Source organism: Mesitornis unicolor, unplaced genomic scaffold, assembly GCF_000695765.1.
Source record: "Mesitornis unicolor isolate BGI_N332 unplaced genomic scaffold, ASM69576v1 scaffold48871, whole genome shotgun sequence".
Taxonomy (NCBI): domain Eukaryota; kingdom Metazoa; phylum Chordata; class Aves; order Mesitornithiformes; family Mesitornithidae; genus Mesitornis; species Mesitornis unicolor.
The window spans coordinates 12,732-28,951 of record NW_010166712.1 but is presented as its reverse complement, the minus strand read 5'-3'; the positions used below and the strand labels follow the sequence as shown (position 1 = coordinate 28,951).

At 46.2% G+C, this 16,220-nt stretch overlaps 1 protein-coding gene across 1 annotated transcript in view; it reads left to right on the top strand.

Annotated features, from left to right (window-relative positions):
* Nucleotides 1-272: 272 nt before the first annotated feature.
* LOC104548900 (cadherin-4-like) overlaps nucleotides 273-16,220 on the top strand; it is a gene marked incomplete at its 5' end in the record, with an annotated part of 17,793 nt that continues 1,845 nt past the window's right edge. Inside the window, 6 exon segments of the mRNA XM_010195050.1 lie at nucleotides 273-526; nucleotides 3,867-4,009; nucleotides 8,250-8,483; nucleotides 9,523-9,756; nucleotides 14,092-14,231; nucleotides 16,134-16,220. The exon segment at nucleotides 16,134-16,220 is cut by the window's right edge and continues 18 nt beyond it. Coding sequence (XP_010193352.1) covers nucleotides 273-526; nucleotides 3,867-4,009; nucleotides 8,250-8,483; nucleotides 9,523-9,756; nucleotides 14,092-14,231; nucleotides 16,134-16,220 — 1,092 coding nt within the window.

Sequence of the window (16,220 nt, the reverse complement as noted above, 5' to 3'; positions counted from 1 at the left end):
CATTACATTACATTACATTACATTATATTAAGATAATATCTATTGTTATATAATATTTTAACATAATATATTGTGTGTCAATACTGGAAGACCAAATCCGCCACTGGATTGAAGCTGGTTTGGATTAACACCTTCAAAAGAACTGAGCGCAGGAGGAAACGAGATGAGGCAATGCCTTTGGTATCATTTGCCTTCCAAATCTTGCAGCTTTCAGCCAGAAGGTAGAATTTATTCTCTGCTTGGCTCTATACTTGCTTGTTTGTTTGTTTTAGGCAGTCGATTACGAGATGAACAGAGCTTTCATGCTGACAGTGATGGTGTCAAACCAAGCTCCTCTGGCCAGTGGCATCCAGATGTCCTTCCAGTCAACAGCAGGAGTCACCATTTCAGTCACGGATGTCAATGAAGCACCGTATTTCCCAACGAACCACAAGTTAATCAGGCTGGAGGAAGGGGTGCCTATGGGGACAGTCCTGACAACGTTCTCAGCAGTGGATCCTGATCGCTTCATGCAGCAGGCAGTAAGGTGGGAGACCAGGAGCTCGTGTACGGGAGAGGGATTTCAGCTGAAGGAATTTGGGGAGCAAAGCAGCCAAAAGCTAATTCCCAAACTAACTGATGTGATAGGAGTAAAATGCGTGGCAGGGTCTGGCACCCTCAGTCACGTGCTTGCAGAGTGTCCTGCAAGCTTGGAAACTCGCAATCCACCCCCACCAGGTAAGCCAGACTCTGAATGGCCAGGTCCAGCAGGGCAGGCAGGGTTGCATTTGATGTCTCTGGCTTGCAGAGGGGCAGTTCACAGCTTCAAATGCAAGCAGTGGCTAGCGAGGGGTCCTTGTGTTGTTGCAGACAGAGGTCAGGGCTGCATTGTGCTGAGTGTTTTGTCTCTGTCTTGTCAAGGATGCTTTGACCTATGTTGTTCATGGTGTTTATAAACACAGAGGTTTAGAAAAAGGCAGCTTTGTTATTTCTCTTTTACAGGGGAGGAAACTGAGGCACAGAAAGGACAAGGGCTGGAATTCCAAAGGGAATGACTGGGATTTTGAATCACATCTTGTGTTGCTTCCAGAGGATTTAGGTTAGACCTGACTTAAAAAGCACAGTGCAAGAGGAGCCATCCGCCCGCTCAGAGCAGGGCTCGCTTGGTTACAAACAGCTGCTGAACAGGCTTTTAGGGTGTCATATAGTTAAATATTGCCTGAGCAGTCAAACACATGGGGTTGGCCCTTGGTCTTTATCTGACTAATTCCATATAAAGCACCCAGCAACCTTCACCTGCTCTGAGGTCAACCAGATGCTTCCTGGCCTTTCCCTTTGCCTTCAGACCAACTGCCCAACCCAAACTCCTCATTAACTGCTTTGGCTGCAAATGGGGTTGAGCTGACAAAATTGTAGACTTCTAAAAGTCAGATGCTTGGTCTTAGCAGGTTAAGATCAGATTTAGTCCATGCTGTGACCAGGAGGGTGGCACTCGCTGTGTTTTGTCCCACCTGGGCAGACTGGGGACTGAATCCGTGGTCCAGGACCTCGACTCACACAGCTTCCCACCAGCGCAGAAGTGTGTGTGAAAATGAGACTCCTTGTGACACTTTTCCCAAGAATTTCAGCCTCCATGTGTGCAGTCAAGAAATGCATTTCCTGCTCTCGGATACGTCTACATCCACAGAAGTTTGTTTCTTTTTTTACCCTCAGTCGGTAAGGACCGCAGTATTTTTGGCGAAATGCGTGCGTACACTGTGACCACAGCTGAGGCCACTTAAACTTACATCAGTTGTGACATTTCATGTCAGGAAGAGTTGGAAATATTTCACCTGCCACAGAGCTGTCTGGTCTAGAAGATGATAGTTTGTTCGTTGCCTCATCTTGCTGTCTTCAGACAGGTATTGCAACTTCTGAAGAGAGAACTAACAAGACAGTTTTTCTTATATTCTTTTTGAAATATTGGCCTTTGAAGGGTCTTTATTTCCCTGACATCTCTGCCCAGGCTGGTTTTCAGAGGAGAGAAGAGCTCATTTCTGATTGAATGCTCCCTCTAACCTGGAGGTGGATGGTCCGTAAACCAAACGAGCGTCTGCCGTTCTGGGAGAGGGACTGACTCTGAGCTATTCCTGTGACTACTCAGAGTATGTGCAGGGTTTTGTAAGAATTTCTGTGGCTATGAACAGCCAATTACTTGAGTTGTTTCTTCATAAGGCTCCCAGGACACAGGTTTCGTGTATCCATGAGCACTTCGTTTCCAGCCTGATGTACAGTCTCTGTTACCTCCTTTTCATCAGGAAGGCCAATGCCAAGGCTTCCCCAGAAGCAGTGGGGCGTTGTTGGGGTCCTGTCTTTGTCAGCTATGCAAAGGATATTTTTTTTTTTCTTCACACTTGGCTTTGGTGAATTAGAAAGAAAGCTACCCAGAAACCTCAACCTACAGACCTATGATAAGCACTTCTCAGAGAGCTGATCCAGCTGCTAAAGCCTTGCATATAGTTTTCCATCTCTAAATAGTCTTTGAAGAAATAGAGTTTTTACAAATAGAAGGTAAGGAAACAGGAGCATCTCCAGTAAGGCACAGCTCGTCATGGCCAACGTCACATCTCAAGTTATCCTCACTAACCACAGACTCATTCACAAAGCCAGCTTTGAAACTGGATCCCCGGTTCTTTAGCAGAGAAAGAGCAGGAGACTCACAGCAGTGATATTAAAAAGAAATGAAAATATCCCAAAGAGCCCAGTGCCATGAAATGTAATTCTTTCCTTTGGCAGGAGCTTGTGCAGCTGTGTCACTGCTTTCCTGCTCACATGGATTCACACAGCTCGAGTTTCTCTGAGTTTCAGCTTCAAACAGCCCATTTCTGGAAAGGGCTATTCACCAGAAGCCAGAAGTTCTCTCGCTTGCATGTCTAAATATATAAAATTGATATGTCAGTGGGTCTGAGTTACCAATGAAATAAGCTCAGCTTTTCCTTGCTTATTTCAGTAATTTGTTAGCTTCCAGCTTAGGTAATAAGAGTACATCTCAACTCAAACCATACAAAACTGAGAGGTAGAAATCAAAAGCAACAAATGAAATGAAACCAAGAAAACAAGCTAGTGAGAAAGGTAAGCAGAAGATGTGGATCTGCTGAACATGGAAGAAGTTTGCCCAAAGCAAACCATGTTGATGGCATGGACAGGCTTGGGCTATGAGTTGACTGGATAGTTGGGAGACAAGTCTGCCGTTGGGTCCTGCCAGACCAGGGCACGCTGGGGACTCTCAAGGAGAACCCCTTGTTGCTGCTGTCTTCAAACATCCCAGATCCATGGGAAGTTCATGCCCTGATACAGCTGTGAGTTACCATGATGGTATCCCCAAGGCAATTGCTCCTGAAGTTATGATTCTGATACAGAGGAGTGACCTGAAAGTTACCGTTCTTCTAGTGTGGTATTTCCCAAACTGTTGTTTATTAGTGACGGGCAGAAAATGGGAGTATCCATGGCTTTAGAGGAAAAGCTATTGTAGGAAGGGCAACATTAAGAGAAGGAGAGGGCAGGAATCCATCCTGTAATTCAGGCATATGAATGCAGTAGTTGTTCCAGACCCTCATTTCTCCTTGGCTGCAGAGACTGCAGGCTATGTCCACTCCCAGCAGCAGGAAGCTGGCGTATAAGTGGCACTCAGTGGAAAGAAAAAACCTTTAAAATGAAAGAAATAGAAAAATTGAATAATTGTAGAGGTCAAAACCCAGCTACTCAATTAGTGTTTTGTTTGTCAACAAAACCAGCTATCCAAAGGTCCTTTGAATCATGGTTCAGGAGTCCAGAAAAACCTTATTTCAAACAATATTAAGGATATGTCAGTGAAAAGACTGCCATGTATTTATTTCCTTTCTCTGTAGATACTCTAAGCTGTCAGATCCTGCAAACTGGCTGAACATTAATGCCACAAATGGTCAGATCACCACTGCTGCTGTCCTTGATCGAGAGTCAGACTACATTAAGAATAATGTCTACGAGGCCACATTCTTGGCGGCTGACAACGGTGAGCCCAGGCTTCACATTGTTCATGCTTCAATAAGACTCTAATGTGATACATTAAGAGAAATGATGCCCTGACAGAAGTTGTCAGTATAAGTTATCTTTTTTCTCAGGTTTTTATGGTCAAAAATGTGAAAGTGGGACGGGAAATTGCTGGAGTAAATTAAATGTGCACAGTATATGGAGAGTGTTATTAAGGGAAAGGGAGGGCAAATGGAAAATCGATTTGGGGAGTTCAGTGTAACGGTGTAGCCTGAACTTAAAACAATATCAAAGGGATGTGCTCTCCAAGGGCTGTCGAATACACCGGTCCCAGTAATCGCCCCAAAGGCACTGATCAGAGCATTCGGGAAGCGTTCCATCAGGAAACCAGAAATGATTGTAGGGGATGGCAGGAGGGTATTAAAAATAAACCAATCCATTGAACTGCTGTGGCTTTCATGAAAGGTGTCTGTCTGTCTGTCATCAGACGTAATCTCTGTCTGTCCGCTCCCAGTTCTGAAATGTGCAGCCATCATCAGAGTGTCCGGATGCTGGTGTACTTCATTATCAAAGTCGCTGAGGCCAGTACAGATCTTCTCGCAGAGAAGTCTTGTTAAGGCTTGCTCTTCACTACTCATTAAAGATCACACGGTGCTTTTGGTCACATCAGCACTGTGAACCTCAGCACTGGCCTCACTGGAGGGTGAGCAATCCATTGCTGCTGCTACCCTGGATTTCTCTTCCTAATTCTGCTTAGGAGGAGTTGATGACTTTGTTACTAACCATGCCTGGATGTGGCCATGCTGTTATTTCATTCCTCAGTTTGTCCAGGTGGAAGAGGCTCCGTAGAGGGCTCAGTAGCTTCCCTGGGCAAGGCGAGGGCCCCCATATGGGTGCTGAACACTTACATCAGACCAACAAAATTAAGTCTGGGCTTGACTGTGAGCACCCAGGTATATTGCTCATACTCTCTAGGTGCTTTCAGGACAGTTTGTTAGCTCTTGTCATCCCTCAGGCTGAAGGGTGCCATGCCCATTATGAGCAGATTTGGTGGTGCTTGCAGGGCTAATGAAAATTTGCTTCCTCTGGGGTTTCAGGCTTTGCCTCAGTCATTTTGCATCCTGGGTCGCAGCAGCAAGGCAGACTCATGGAGGAGTTTCCATGCTGAGTAGTAGTACCAAGAATCAAGCTTTGCCCCTTCTGTGTGCCACCAATGGTAGGACTGGTGTGGTCCCACAGCCCCATCTTCCTCTCTGAAGACGGCTGTGAAATCCCAAACAGTTGTGAGGGGATCTGGCAGCATTCCTCTGCAAGAGCCCCAGGGCAAAACAAGTCAATTGAGTTGGCTGAGTCTATTCATAAGAGCAGTGGTAGGGCTTGAACCCATCTAACTAATCCTCACCATCTGAACTTGCAAATCCAGGGCACTTTGTACAAGGGAATTTGGTGTTAACCCCTTTCCTTGGCTTTGGTGCTGAAGCTGCAGTTCATCAGCGCCTCCACATCCATCATTCAGCAGCTAAGAAAGTGAGGACCTAGATAAATCTCTTTATTCTGAAAAATTAATCTATCACTGGTATATTGCAGCCATTAAAATGCACATAAAGCAACACCTTATTTAAAATTCTGTCTAGAGCACTTAGGATAACAGCTGAAGTTTCATTTAGGCTAAAAGGCTCCTCTCGCATTTCTCCCAAGTTCCAGGTTCTCCAGCATTACTCATCAAAGAAAGGCTTTGGGTTGGGGGTTTTGGTGGGGATTTTTCTTTCTTTCATGAAGAAGCAGCAGCATCTTGTTTCCCTAAGTTCTATTTGTGTTGCTTTCGGTGTGTGATAAAGTTTAGCCAAATACTCCTTGGTCATGTTCCCTTTCTCTCCCTGGGCTACAGTGCAGAGATCTTCACTGTAAGAAAAGTCTCAGCTGCAATATAAGGGGTGAGAAGGGAGAATCCTAATAAACAGCAAATTTTTAGCCTTGTTTCCTTGGAGAGAGAGGCTCTTGGATCACACTGTGTCTGCACAAATGTGGAGCCCAGCAGTGTTTGAACCCTTGAGCCGTTTTCAGCTGATTTCAGCCAATCTCCCAGGGAAGCAGAGAACTCAAATACATCCTGGTCCAACAGGTTTCATAAAAGAGGGAGCTGAGCAGAGGAGAGAGACTCCCTGACTGAAGGAAGCAGGATCCTGCTCCAGAGCACCCCATGGGAACTCACCTTTGGGGCCCGATCCTGTAGGAAGCCAGGCTGCATTAGTGACCCTGCCTGCAGGTTCCGGCTTTGCTGCAGGCACACAATGACATGAGGATGCTGGTTGGCCACAGGCACAGTTTACTTCATTCCTGTCAGGATTTGTCAGGACAGTGGCCCAAGTTCCTTAGAAATTTTTGCACAAGTAGATTGGGAGTGACTCCTGCTTGGAACTGAACAGGAAGGCCAGTTGGGTTGTACCTTCCCCCAGCTGATGCTGGCATTGAGAAGAAGGCAGTGGTGGGTAATACAACCATTAAATCTAGCTGTAGCAGTTGTATATTCCTTTTTCTTCTTAAATACTCTCATTACTGTTTCAGTTTTAATTTCAGGGAGTGATCCGACTTCTCCACTAGAGTCAGTGGTACTGTGGTAGGCCTCATTTTTTTGGTCCAAGGATCTTTTGCAGTACATCAATACCTGCTCTATCCATGTCCTTGCTATCTCCACATAAGACAGCTGAAATAATTTGAAAGGTTCCTTGGTTTGTAATACTTGGGCATTTAAAAAATTGTTTACTTTTCATTTCTCCTGAGACTGCCCCAGACCTGCACTCAGGAGCACAAAGAACCAAAAATACCAGGAACCAGAGCCCAGCAATACCCAACAGCCCCACAGAGCTGCATTTGTTCGTGCAGCAGTTCCAGGTTATTTTAGCCATATGCTGGTTGGTGCCTCCCAGTGCTGCCAGTTTGTGTTCAGTCTGTCCCAGTGGTTGGAGTATGGGCCTTGCATTCATCCCAGAAGATATTCTGGGTAACGTGGAAACAGTGAAATCGCTTTGCTCGATCCCAAAAGTCAGTTTTCGTGCTCAGCCCCCGTATCCTGATGGGCTGTCTGTCTCTCCAGAAACATTCAAGGCTGATCAAAGACATTGTTTTAGAGGGAGGCCTGCCCTATGCTTACTAGATGAAAGGATTGGATCAATGATTGAAGAGCTTACGTAGGAACCATGACTGAAAGTTGCTGCTCCCTTGAAAAGTGGAGCAGCAATGAGAAAGGAACGTAGGAAGGAAAGCCTGTGAAAGCAGAAGCAACATTTGAAAGTCTAGTGGGGAAGTGGTTTGTGTAGCTTGGTATCCAGGACTGAAAACACAAAAAATACTCGCTGAAGCAATGCTGCCTGAGCAGGGAGGCGGTGGGCACCCAACACAGAGCTGCCGGATGTATGTGTGAGGAGACAAATTAAAAATACTGCACCATTTCTGGGAAGGCTGTTCTCTCTTTCCAGGGCAGGTATTGCGTTGTGTAAGTGGTCATTAGTCAGAGAAATGTGACTCTTCATCAATAAGGGGCTGGGAGAAAGAGACCGCTGTGCTGTGGCATCCCTGTCGGTTGGGACAAATACAGAGAGGATAAAGAACTGTATCTTGGGACATACTGCTACTGCCAGGAGTTGGTAGCATCACCAAACGCGTGTGGTGATTGCTAGCTCATACTGCAGACTTCGAGCAAGGACCTTTCGCCACTAAACCTAAGGCTGACAGTGGAGTGGGCTGGAGAGTTTGGCTTTCTTTGAAGCAGTGAAATAGTCTGTAAATCTAAAAACTGGCTAGGAAGTGCTACAGTAAATGCTGGCCATCGGATAACACTACTTACTATTTTTTTTCCTCCAAGCCTTCTTCTTCCTGTTGTAGCTATCCTTCTAATGGTTTATCCTCTTCAAAACAGCCATTACCAAATTTTGCGCTAGCAGCTTGGCATCACCTCCTTATATTTTTAGAGCTTGACTAAGGACATTGCTGCAGGCTACAAATCTGCAGAACTCAACCTCCTTGTTCTGCAGGAGTGGAAAACAGCAACATTAGCAGGCTTGGGGAAGTTTCAATAATGCCTCTTAAAGCAAGGGACCATGAAAGTGCAGTATGTCCCTAATGACGTCCAAGGAGGGAGGGTGAAAATCCTTGTTTATTGAAATTGGAAGGCAGAGAGCGAGGCTGGTCCATGGTGTTGTCATGCCCACCACTTCTCCAGTGACGGTCACTGGTCCGTGTTCAGCTCTGCCTCTCCCGTTCAGGTATCCCCCCCGCCAGCGGCACTGGCACTCTGCAGATCTACCTAATTGACATCAACGACAACGCTCCTGAGCTGCTGCCAAAGGAGGCGCAGATCTGTGAAAAGCCAAACCTGAATGTCATCAACATAACGGCGGCGGATGCTGACATTGATCCAAACGTTGGGCCCTTTGTCTTCGAGCTGCCAAGTGTGCCATCTGCGGTGAGGAAGAACTGGACCATAACGCGGCTGAATGGTAAATGGGGCAGGCAATCCTGAGGACGTTTGGACTCTGATTCACTAATGAGGCCACGTGCGGTTTCAAACTTCCAAACTACCCTACTTTTTAATCTGATTTTTATTTTTTAAACCACATTATGGCTGACATTATAGGCAAGATAGTTAATCAGAAATGATTTGTATCAGACCTGCAGCATAACTCTAAGAGCCTTGGCACTTGGCTTTTCTTAATGCAGTTCATAATTATGAACAGTTATCAGTAGTGAACAGAGTATAAATCATCCATAATGGCCAAGGGGAAAAAAGCTATTATCAGTCTTCCTTATGTTCCAGTGTAATCGTCATAAGCCACAATCAGGATCAATGTTCATTTCTCTGACCATAATTGCATAAAGGCAGCCTTTTAATTTACCATGGAACCAGGAGGGCTAGGTAAGTGGGAAGATTACCAGTATGTGAAGGATTTTTATATTGCAGCATGCAACCACAAATGGCCCTAATTGTCCTCTTATGGGTAGTTTCAGCAAAAGATGGAAAGTATTGTGGAGCCTGCAGGCTGGTTTTGGTGTGAAAGCTGGTCTCTGTCGCTGAGGTCTGGCACTCTCACAGCTTGGGGCTCAGTCCCAGAGCTCTGGGAGGGAACACGAGAGGGATTCCCTGGCTGAACATGTCACCAATGGGCAATGGGCTACCCAAAAATCTCGAGGTGGGAGTCTGGGCAAGCAGAGAGCCTTCACAGTGACCGGGGAAAGCCCAGATCCAGGGAGCATCGTCCACGCTTCAGTATTTGGGCTTCATTCCATTTTAAACACATGCAACTGGATTTGAGAATGTCATCTAGGTAGGTTAGGGAAAACACAGTATTTTGCAAACCACAGACTGATTGTCCATCAAAACATTAGGGTAGATGTCTGGAGCTGTCCTGCCTGGGGTGGTGGTGTTGGCCTCTGCTGCAGGACTCGGTAGAGTGCTCCAGGGGAGGAGCACTGTGTGTACCAGTATGGCTGCTGGGCTCTACCAGACTGTCCATCATCTGTATGTCTTGGTCTCTCCAGGTGATTATGCCCAGCTTAGTTTACGAATCATGTACCTGGAAGCCGGTGTGTATGATGTGCCCATCATCGTGACAGACTCAGGAAACCCCCCCTTGTACAACACATCCGTCATCAAAGTGAAGGTGTGCCCGTGCGACGAGAACGGCGACTGCACCACCATCGGGGCGGTGGCTGCAGCGGGGCTGGGCACGGGCGCCATCATCGCCATCTTGATCTGCATCATCATTTTACTAAGTAGGTACCACAGGGGTGACGCTGCTGGGAGACGTCACGGTTCCCGTGTTGTCCTGTTTCTGTTTGTGGTGGTTGTCAAGGGCTGTGCAAGCTCCATGCCAAGGACAGAGCCGTGCGCTTTGTGCTGCGGGGCGTGCCTCGGACATTCGAACCTTCTCCCTCTGCAGCATCAGCAAAGTGAGCCGGAGCACTCCCTACATGTGTCAGACTTTGCTTTCTAAGACTTCCAGTAGCTCCCATTACACCTGACGATGTCCTGTAGGTACTGAATGTGATGTGATTCTCTACATTTTGCAGGAGAAAGTTGAAGGACTTGTCAAAAATCCGATGGCAGACTTTCCCATACCTTTCAGGTCCCTGGCTGTCCCTGGCTGGCAGTGGATATACTGGTTCCCAGCACCAGATGCACTGGCTATGAGAGTCTGGGTAGTTCCTGGCAGAGCCAGTGCACAGCTGTAGTTTTCTGGTTGTTCGAAGGAAAAGGAAGAATGGTAGTTATTCCCATTGCTTGTAAAATGACAACAGATTGGAGAATCGTGGTGGATTGTGAGTGTTTTTGAGGAAGGATCGCAGTTTGTCAGGAGTGCTGGAGCGCTGGGGTGCATGGCAGAGGAGCATTGGCCATCCCTTTGCTGGAGGCAAAGCCATCCTTTTTGCCCAGCAATGCCATTTGTCCTGGGCTTCCATGAGCATCACCAGTAACCCTGTGTGCGCACACTTAAAAATAAAAATGATATCATTATAACTTCAAGCAGTAGGAATAGATAAAAACGAGCGCCAAAATGAACAATGAGGTTAATATTCATCAAGAAACGCAGGATGAAACCATGGGACTCCCATTAAAGCTAATGGGAGTTATGGTGCTAAATCACATTTAATATTTACCCCCAATGTGTTTAAACAGAGAGCAGGCAGAGCGACGTATGCTGCAAATGTCACCTAATGTGGATATGATATGGTACATTAAGAGACTGGGTCATCTCTGGGCAAACATCCACCCTCCTGGGCCAGCAATGGGAATATACTGTTGTATAATTGATTTACCACATCAGTCTGCAGTGAGCAAGATCAGAGTGAGCAAGAAAACCAGGTTTTTGTGGCTGTGCAGTCTCTGCTCCTCATCCAGCCCGGCTGAGCTGGTGGAGGCATCCCCGTGCCTCGCCGTGGTGCACAATTCCTGTCCTTCATCGGGTTAGGGCGTCCCAGGAGCAAAATATTTTGGGCTGTTCCCCTCAGCAAGGGTGTTTGTTGGCCCTCCACTGAGACCTGCAGGCATCCTGCTGCCTGTGGGCTCAAAGTTTGCACTGGAAGTCACAGAGGTGGTAAAACACTGGATGTCTTTTAGCTGCTCTCATATAAATCCCATGCTAAAATATGATTTAAACAGTTGAAAATCCTATTGGCTGAAATTAACTTCAGCTGAAGGACATTTGATTTAAGAGATTCCTCTTTTCATTTTCAGATACATTATCCCATTTTAAATTATGGTTTTTATTACAAAAGCTTTTTTTTTACATTCATTGTCATTCTAATTGAATTTTTTTTATCTTCAAGAGCTGCAGAGCACTGTATTGGTGATGAAAAATGTAATTTGTGATGAGCAGTTTTCCAGTTACATCCTTCCAGTGTTTTGCCTCATTTCTATCTGTTTCATATCGTGACCTGTGAACAATAGCCCAGAAAAAGGCAGAAGCAGGGGGGTTTTGTGCTATTTGTCCATTTTAGAGTCAGCAGGTCAAAGTTTGACTTGAAAAGGAAGCAGCAGCAAGGGTACAGATCTGAGGTTGCTCAGGTGAAGGAAATCTCTGCCTTTGCTGATGCTCAGAGGTTTTTCCTTCTTCCTGATACCTGGTGCATTAGCTGCATGAAGAACACATTTAGAAAAGCAATGCAATAAAAAATTGTGAAGAGTGAAGACAACAGATTTCAAGGAAAACTACATGCAGAGTGAAAATGGGTCTAACAGCAGTAACAGCACTTCCCGTTCTGCAGAGTGAATAAAAGGAAGGAGAGTGCTCTGCATCCGCTGTTGTTGACACTTTGAAGGTCTTTTTTTTTTTCAAGGTAGCTCTAAAGGCATTAATGGCACAGGTTTTTTTTCACAAGTGCATGAAAAAGTAGCATTTAAAAAAAAAAAAGAAAGAAAAAAGATAAACCTTGGTAACCATTATAATATTGTCTTTGTGGACTAGGCAGGTATCTTGTGAGAGTCTTGAAAAGGAACAACTAGAAAAGGGGACTTCGACAGTCTGCTAAATAGCTGAGGTTTTATATTGCAGATAAGAGATACATTTTCTTTCCTTTTTTCTCTCTTGAATAGATCTAGGATAAGCATTAAAGAAATGCTGAACTATCTGAAAACAATTCTGCTTGCTGGCAGGCAGGGATGGCAGCCAATTGGCACACAATGGCAATAATTAGCTGTCCGGTCCTCTTCTGCTCACTTCACTGAGTTCCTGGTGGGTGTAAACACTCGGTGCTGAGAGAATCACAGAATCACAAAATATGAGGAGTTGGAAGGGACCCAGAATGCTCCCCCAGTGCAACCCCTGCCAGAGCAGGATCACCAGAGCAGTCACACAGGAACACGGCCAGGGCTTTGGGTGTCTGCAGAGAAGGAGACTCCACAACCTCTCTGGGCAGCCTGGGCCATGCTCTGCCACCCTCACACTCACAAAGTTTGGCCTCATGTTCACATGGAACCTCCTGTGCTCAAGCTTGGGACCATTGCCCCTTGTCCTGGCATTGGACATCCCAGAGCAGAGCCTGGCTCCTTCCTCCTGACACTGCCCTTTCCAAATTGATCCCCATGAATGAGGTCAAAAAGACTTGGCTGCAGTGTCCCCCGCCCCTGTCCCCAGGCCCTGGTGACTTCTCCATCCTTGTCCTTGGCGAAGCAATGCCGAGGCTTAGTGAAGAGGCAAAGTGAAAGAAAACCCTGCAAGGGCTGAGATGGTGGGGAACAGCGGTTGCTCCTTCTCCTTATAAAAACACAAAGAGAGTCTGGGATCCTGCATCCCGCCTGGGTTCACTTGTGTTGGCTGCATTGTCTTGGCACAGTCAAGGGCTGACTGAAGCTAAATGAACACATTCTCACAGCCACACCATCCGTCTCTCCCTTCTTCTGCATGTTGCCACCGTCACATCTTCTTGTGTGGTTTGCATGGAGAATGGAGGGGGAAGCAGGCACTGGGAGGTGTAACTATGTCAACTACCCAGCCTTAATTTCATTTTTGATGGCATTATTTGCAGCTACTGAGTATAAGAAGGTGAAGGAATGTATTAACAGGTTCTTGAAGAGGACAAGGTCTGGTTGCCTTATGTTAGTGGAGACTTAAATTCCCAGAGCGACTTCCATGCACTAAGTCAGAGGGAGCAGAGTCTCAGGGTCATGGGTGGCCCTTTGAAGGATGAGGTTGTGGAGCAAGTAGTTTCAGTGGGGAAAAATTTCTCACAATTCAAGAACTGTTCATCTCTCAGTGTTACTACATGGAGAGAGACAAGCCAGGGGCCGCCATGTACGTGCTGCTGTCTGAGGATGTTGGCTGGGTGGTACCAGATTTGCTCTCCCTTGTTCTGCAAAGGTCACCCTGCTTTCTGAAAGGATTTCAAACGATCCTAGATCTGCTTTGCAAGCCGATGGCCAAATGCGTATGCTCATGTCCTGGCTAATGTGATCTTGGAGGTCTGTAAAGCCTCCACCACATACCAAAGAAGAGTATGAGGGAGTTCAAATTGGATTACAGGACCCGGTGTTACGCGGCCTCCCCAAACCCATCTTGCTTGGCCAACTGCAGACAACAGCAAAATGACAACAGGGCTCGTGACCAGAACAGGCGTCGCTGTCACCCTGGTGAGACAGCTGCTGGTGCAGATGTGCTGGTCCAGATGTGCTGATCATCCGTACCCACTTGCTTCTCAGCACCTCTGACACTCTTTTCCCTCTGCCTTTATTTTATGACCCTGAATAAAATCAAGGTGGAACTGTAATCCTGAAAATTCAGGGTTTAGATCAAATATTTTCAGAAAGTTTGCTTGTCCTTTGATTGTGTATTTTACTTCTGGTAAACATCAGCTCAGTCGGTGTTGGGGATGGGATCTTAGAGAAATGCGTGTAGTGGAGGCCTGTCACAGTATTGACGGCTCTCACTGATCTTTCCCTTATAAATCAGAACATGGAATAGGATAAATTGTTATTCCTCTTACAAACAGCCAGTGAAGTTCTCCGTAGTGGGAGAGTGCAGGGCATTAGGACGTGCCACCATGCCCTGACACACGCAGCCTAGCCTCACGCAGTGCGAGATCCCAGCTCACCCCACTTCTTCCCCATTACAGCCATGGTTCTGCTGTTCGTGGTGTGGATGAAACGCCGGGAGAAGGAGCGCCACACCAAGCAGCTCCTGATTGACCCCGAGGACGACGTCAGGGACAATATCCTGAAGTACGATGAAGAGGGAGGTGGAGAGGAAGACCAGGTGAGAAGAGCCCATGGGTTGTGGCCAAGGAGCAGCTGTGCAATCTACACTCACAAAAAAGGAAGAAACCATACTATTTTCACTTGTAGTACTTGCAGAGGGTTGTGCTCCCCTTGTTTATGCCCTTTATTGGCTTCCCTGGTGTGGTGTGGACATCAGTGAGAGCCAGCTGAGGTCCAGGGTATTCAGCAGGTCACTGGGATGCTCCCGTGCAAGCAGGACCGTGCCATGAGGACAGTGCTGCATGGATTTTTCTGCCCCCTAGGCAACTTTCTGGGGAGGGACTATAAATCAATCCATTGACTCTCATGTTCAAACAATATTTCTGTTTTTTCAGTCATTGAAATTGTCTATTTTACCATTCCCCATCAGAGATCTCAGCAAAACCAGCCAGTAGCTACTGCCCTCCCTAGACCTGTGTCTGCAGGCACTTGCCTTGGCTTGCTTGAACCTGGAGCTTCTGTGGGCTTTCCCTGCATTTACTTAATTGTGTCTAATGTGCTTTTAATTTCTGGACATGGTTCATGAGAAATGTGTAAAACCATTTGGGGATTTTCTTTTACACCGCGAAGCGTGCAGTGGCAAGGCCTTGCTTGGTGGCAGGGCCCTAAGCCACAGCCTGCCGGAATGTGTCAGCTTTGCTGCGGCGGCTTCTTCTTACAGACACTGGTGCTGACATTGCATGAAACTTCCCTGGCCTGCACTCCTGGGCTGTGCTGTCCCTCTGCTACTGATCTGTTTCCTCGGCTGAAATAGCACAGTTTGATCACTTATGTTTAGGTCGCTACCTGTTCCTACCGAAAACAGGTACAGAGCCCATGAGACTCTCAAATATTATGTTCACACAAATTATGCAGCTCTGCGTCATATAATGGCTTTATTCTTGCTTGCTTAAATGGGCTGCATGATTCCTAGGTGGGAAAGGGGCTGCTGTGCACATGGTTGCTGTTGGTAAGTCCTAAGTCCTTACTCCATAGGGAGTGGACAAAACCACCACCGCACGTCCTGCCATAGGTCCCGGTGGCAGCCGAAGGCAAACGGGTGACCTGATGAGAGCCACCTCAGGGAGCTGCGGCAGGGACTCTGCCCAAAACCTGTGAAGTTCTTCTTCAACAGAAAAATCCTTGCAATTAGCATTTCTTTTGTTCTTGTCTCTGACAAGTTATTTATAAATATTGCTCCTGGAGATTCAATCATCCCCGTCTGAATGCAGGAATAGTTTTTCTGGTAGAACAAAGTACTGTTACAACGTTCAGACCAGCTGAAGTATCTGGTTTCAGGCAACTACACTGTAGGCTTCAATATTTTAGAAAGGATTCATTAAAAATAACAGCAAAGGAAGAGCAGCAAAACACCATTACCTAAAAGAATACATTTTTAATGAAATATTACCTGGTTCTCATTCTTTGATAGAGACCTATTCTGTTGGGATTTTTCACAAGCAGAAAGAACATAATTACTTTGAAAGGCCTGCATGCATAAACGCAGTACACATTGTAATGTTTCTACTTCTGGAGAAATGTAATTGCAGCAATATGTCTACCAGCACTGTGTCTTCACATTGTGTTGTGTGTTTCATCTAAAAGTTACACATACACCTATGCACACGCAAATGAAAGCCAGTTTTTCATCCCCAGAAATTTAGATGTCATGTTAAATAGTCATAAAATATTATTTTATTTAGCTTATATTTTAAGATACACTCAGGAGGTCAATTTTATGACCTACTCAGAGGTCAGGTTCATCTGTAATTCAATAGTTGCTGCATACCAAGGGATAGGATTTGCCGTCGGACTTAAACTGAAATAGGGTTAGGTCCTTCGACTTATTTGTACATTGGGTGAGTAGATGTTCTGAAAGGAAAGCTCTTTATTTCAGCCTGTGCCTCTCCATTTGTCCTAGGATTACGATTTAAGCCAGCTCCAGCAGCCAGAGACCATGGATCATGTGCTGAACAAGACACCAGGAGTCAGAAGGGTGGATGAGAGA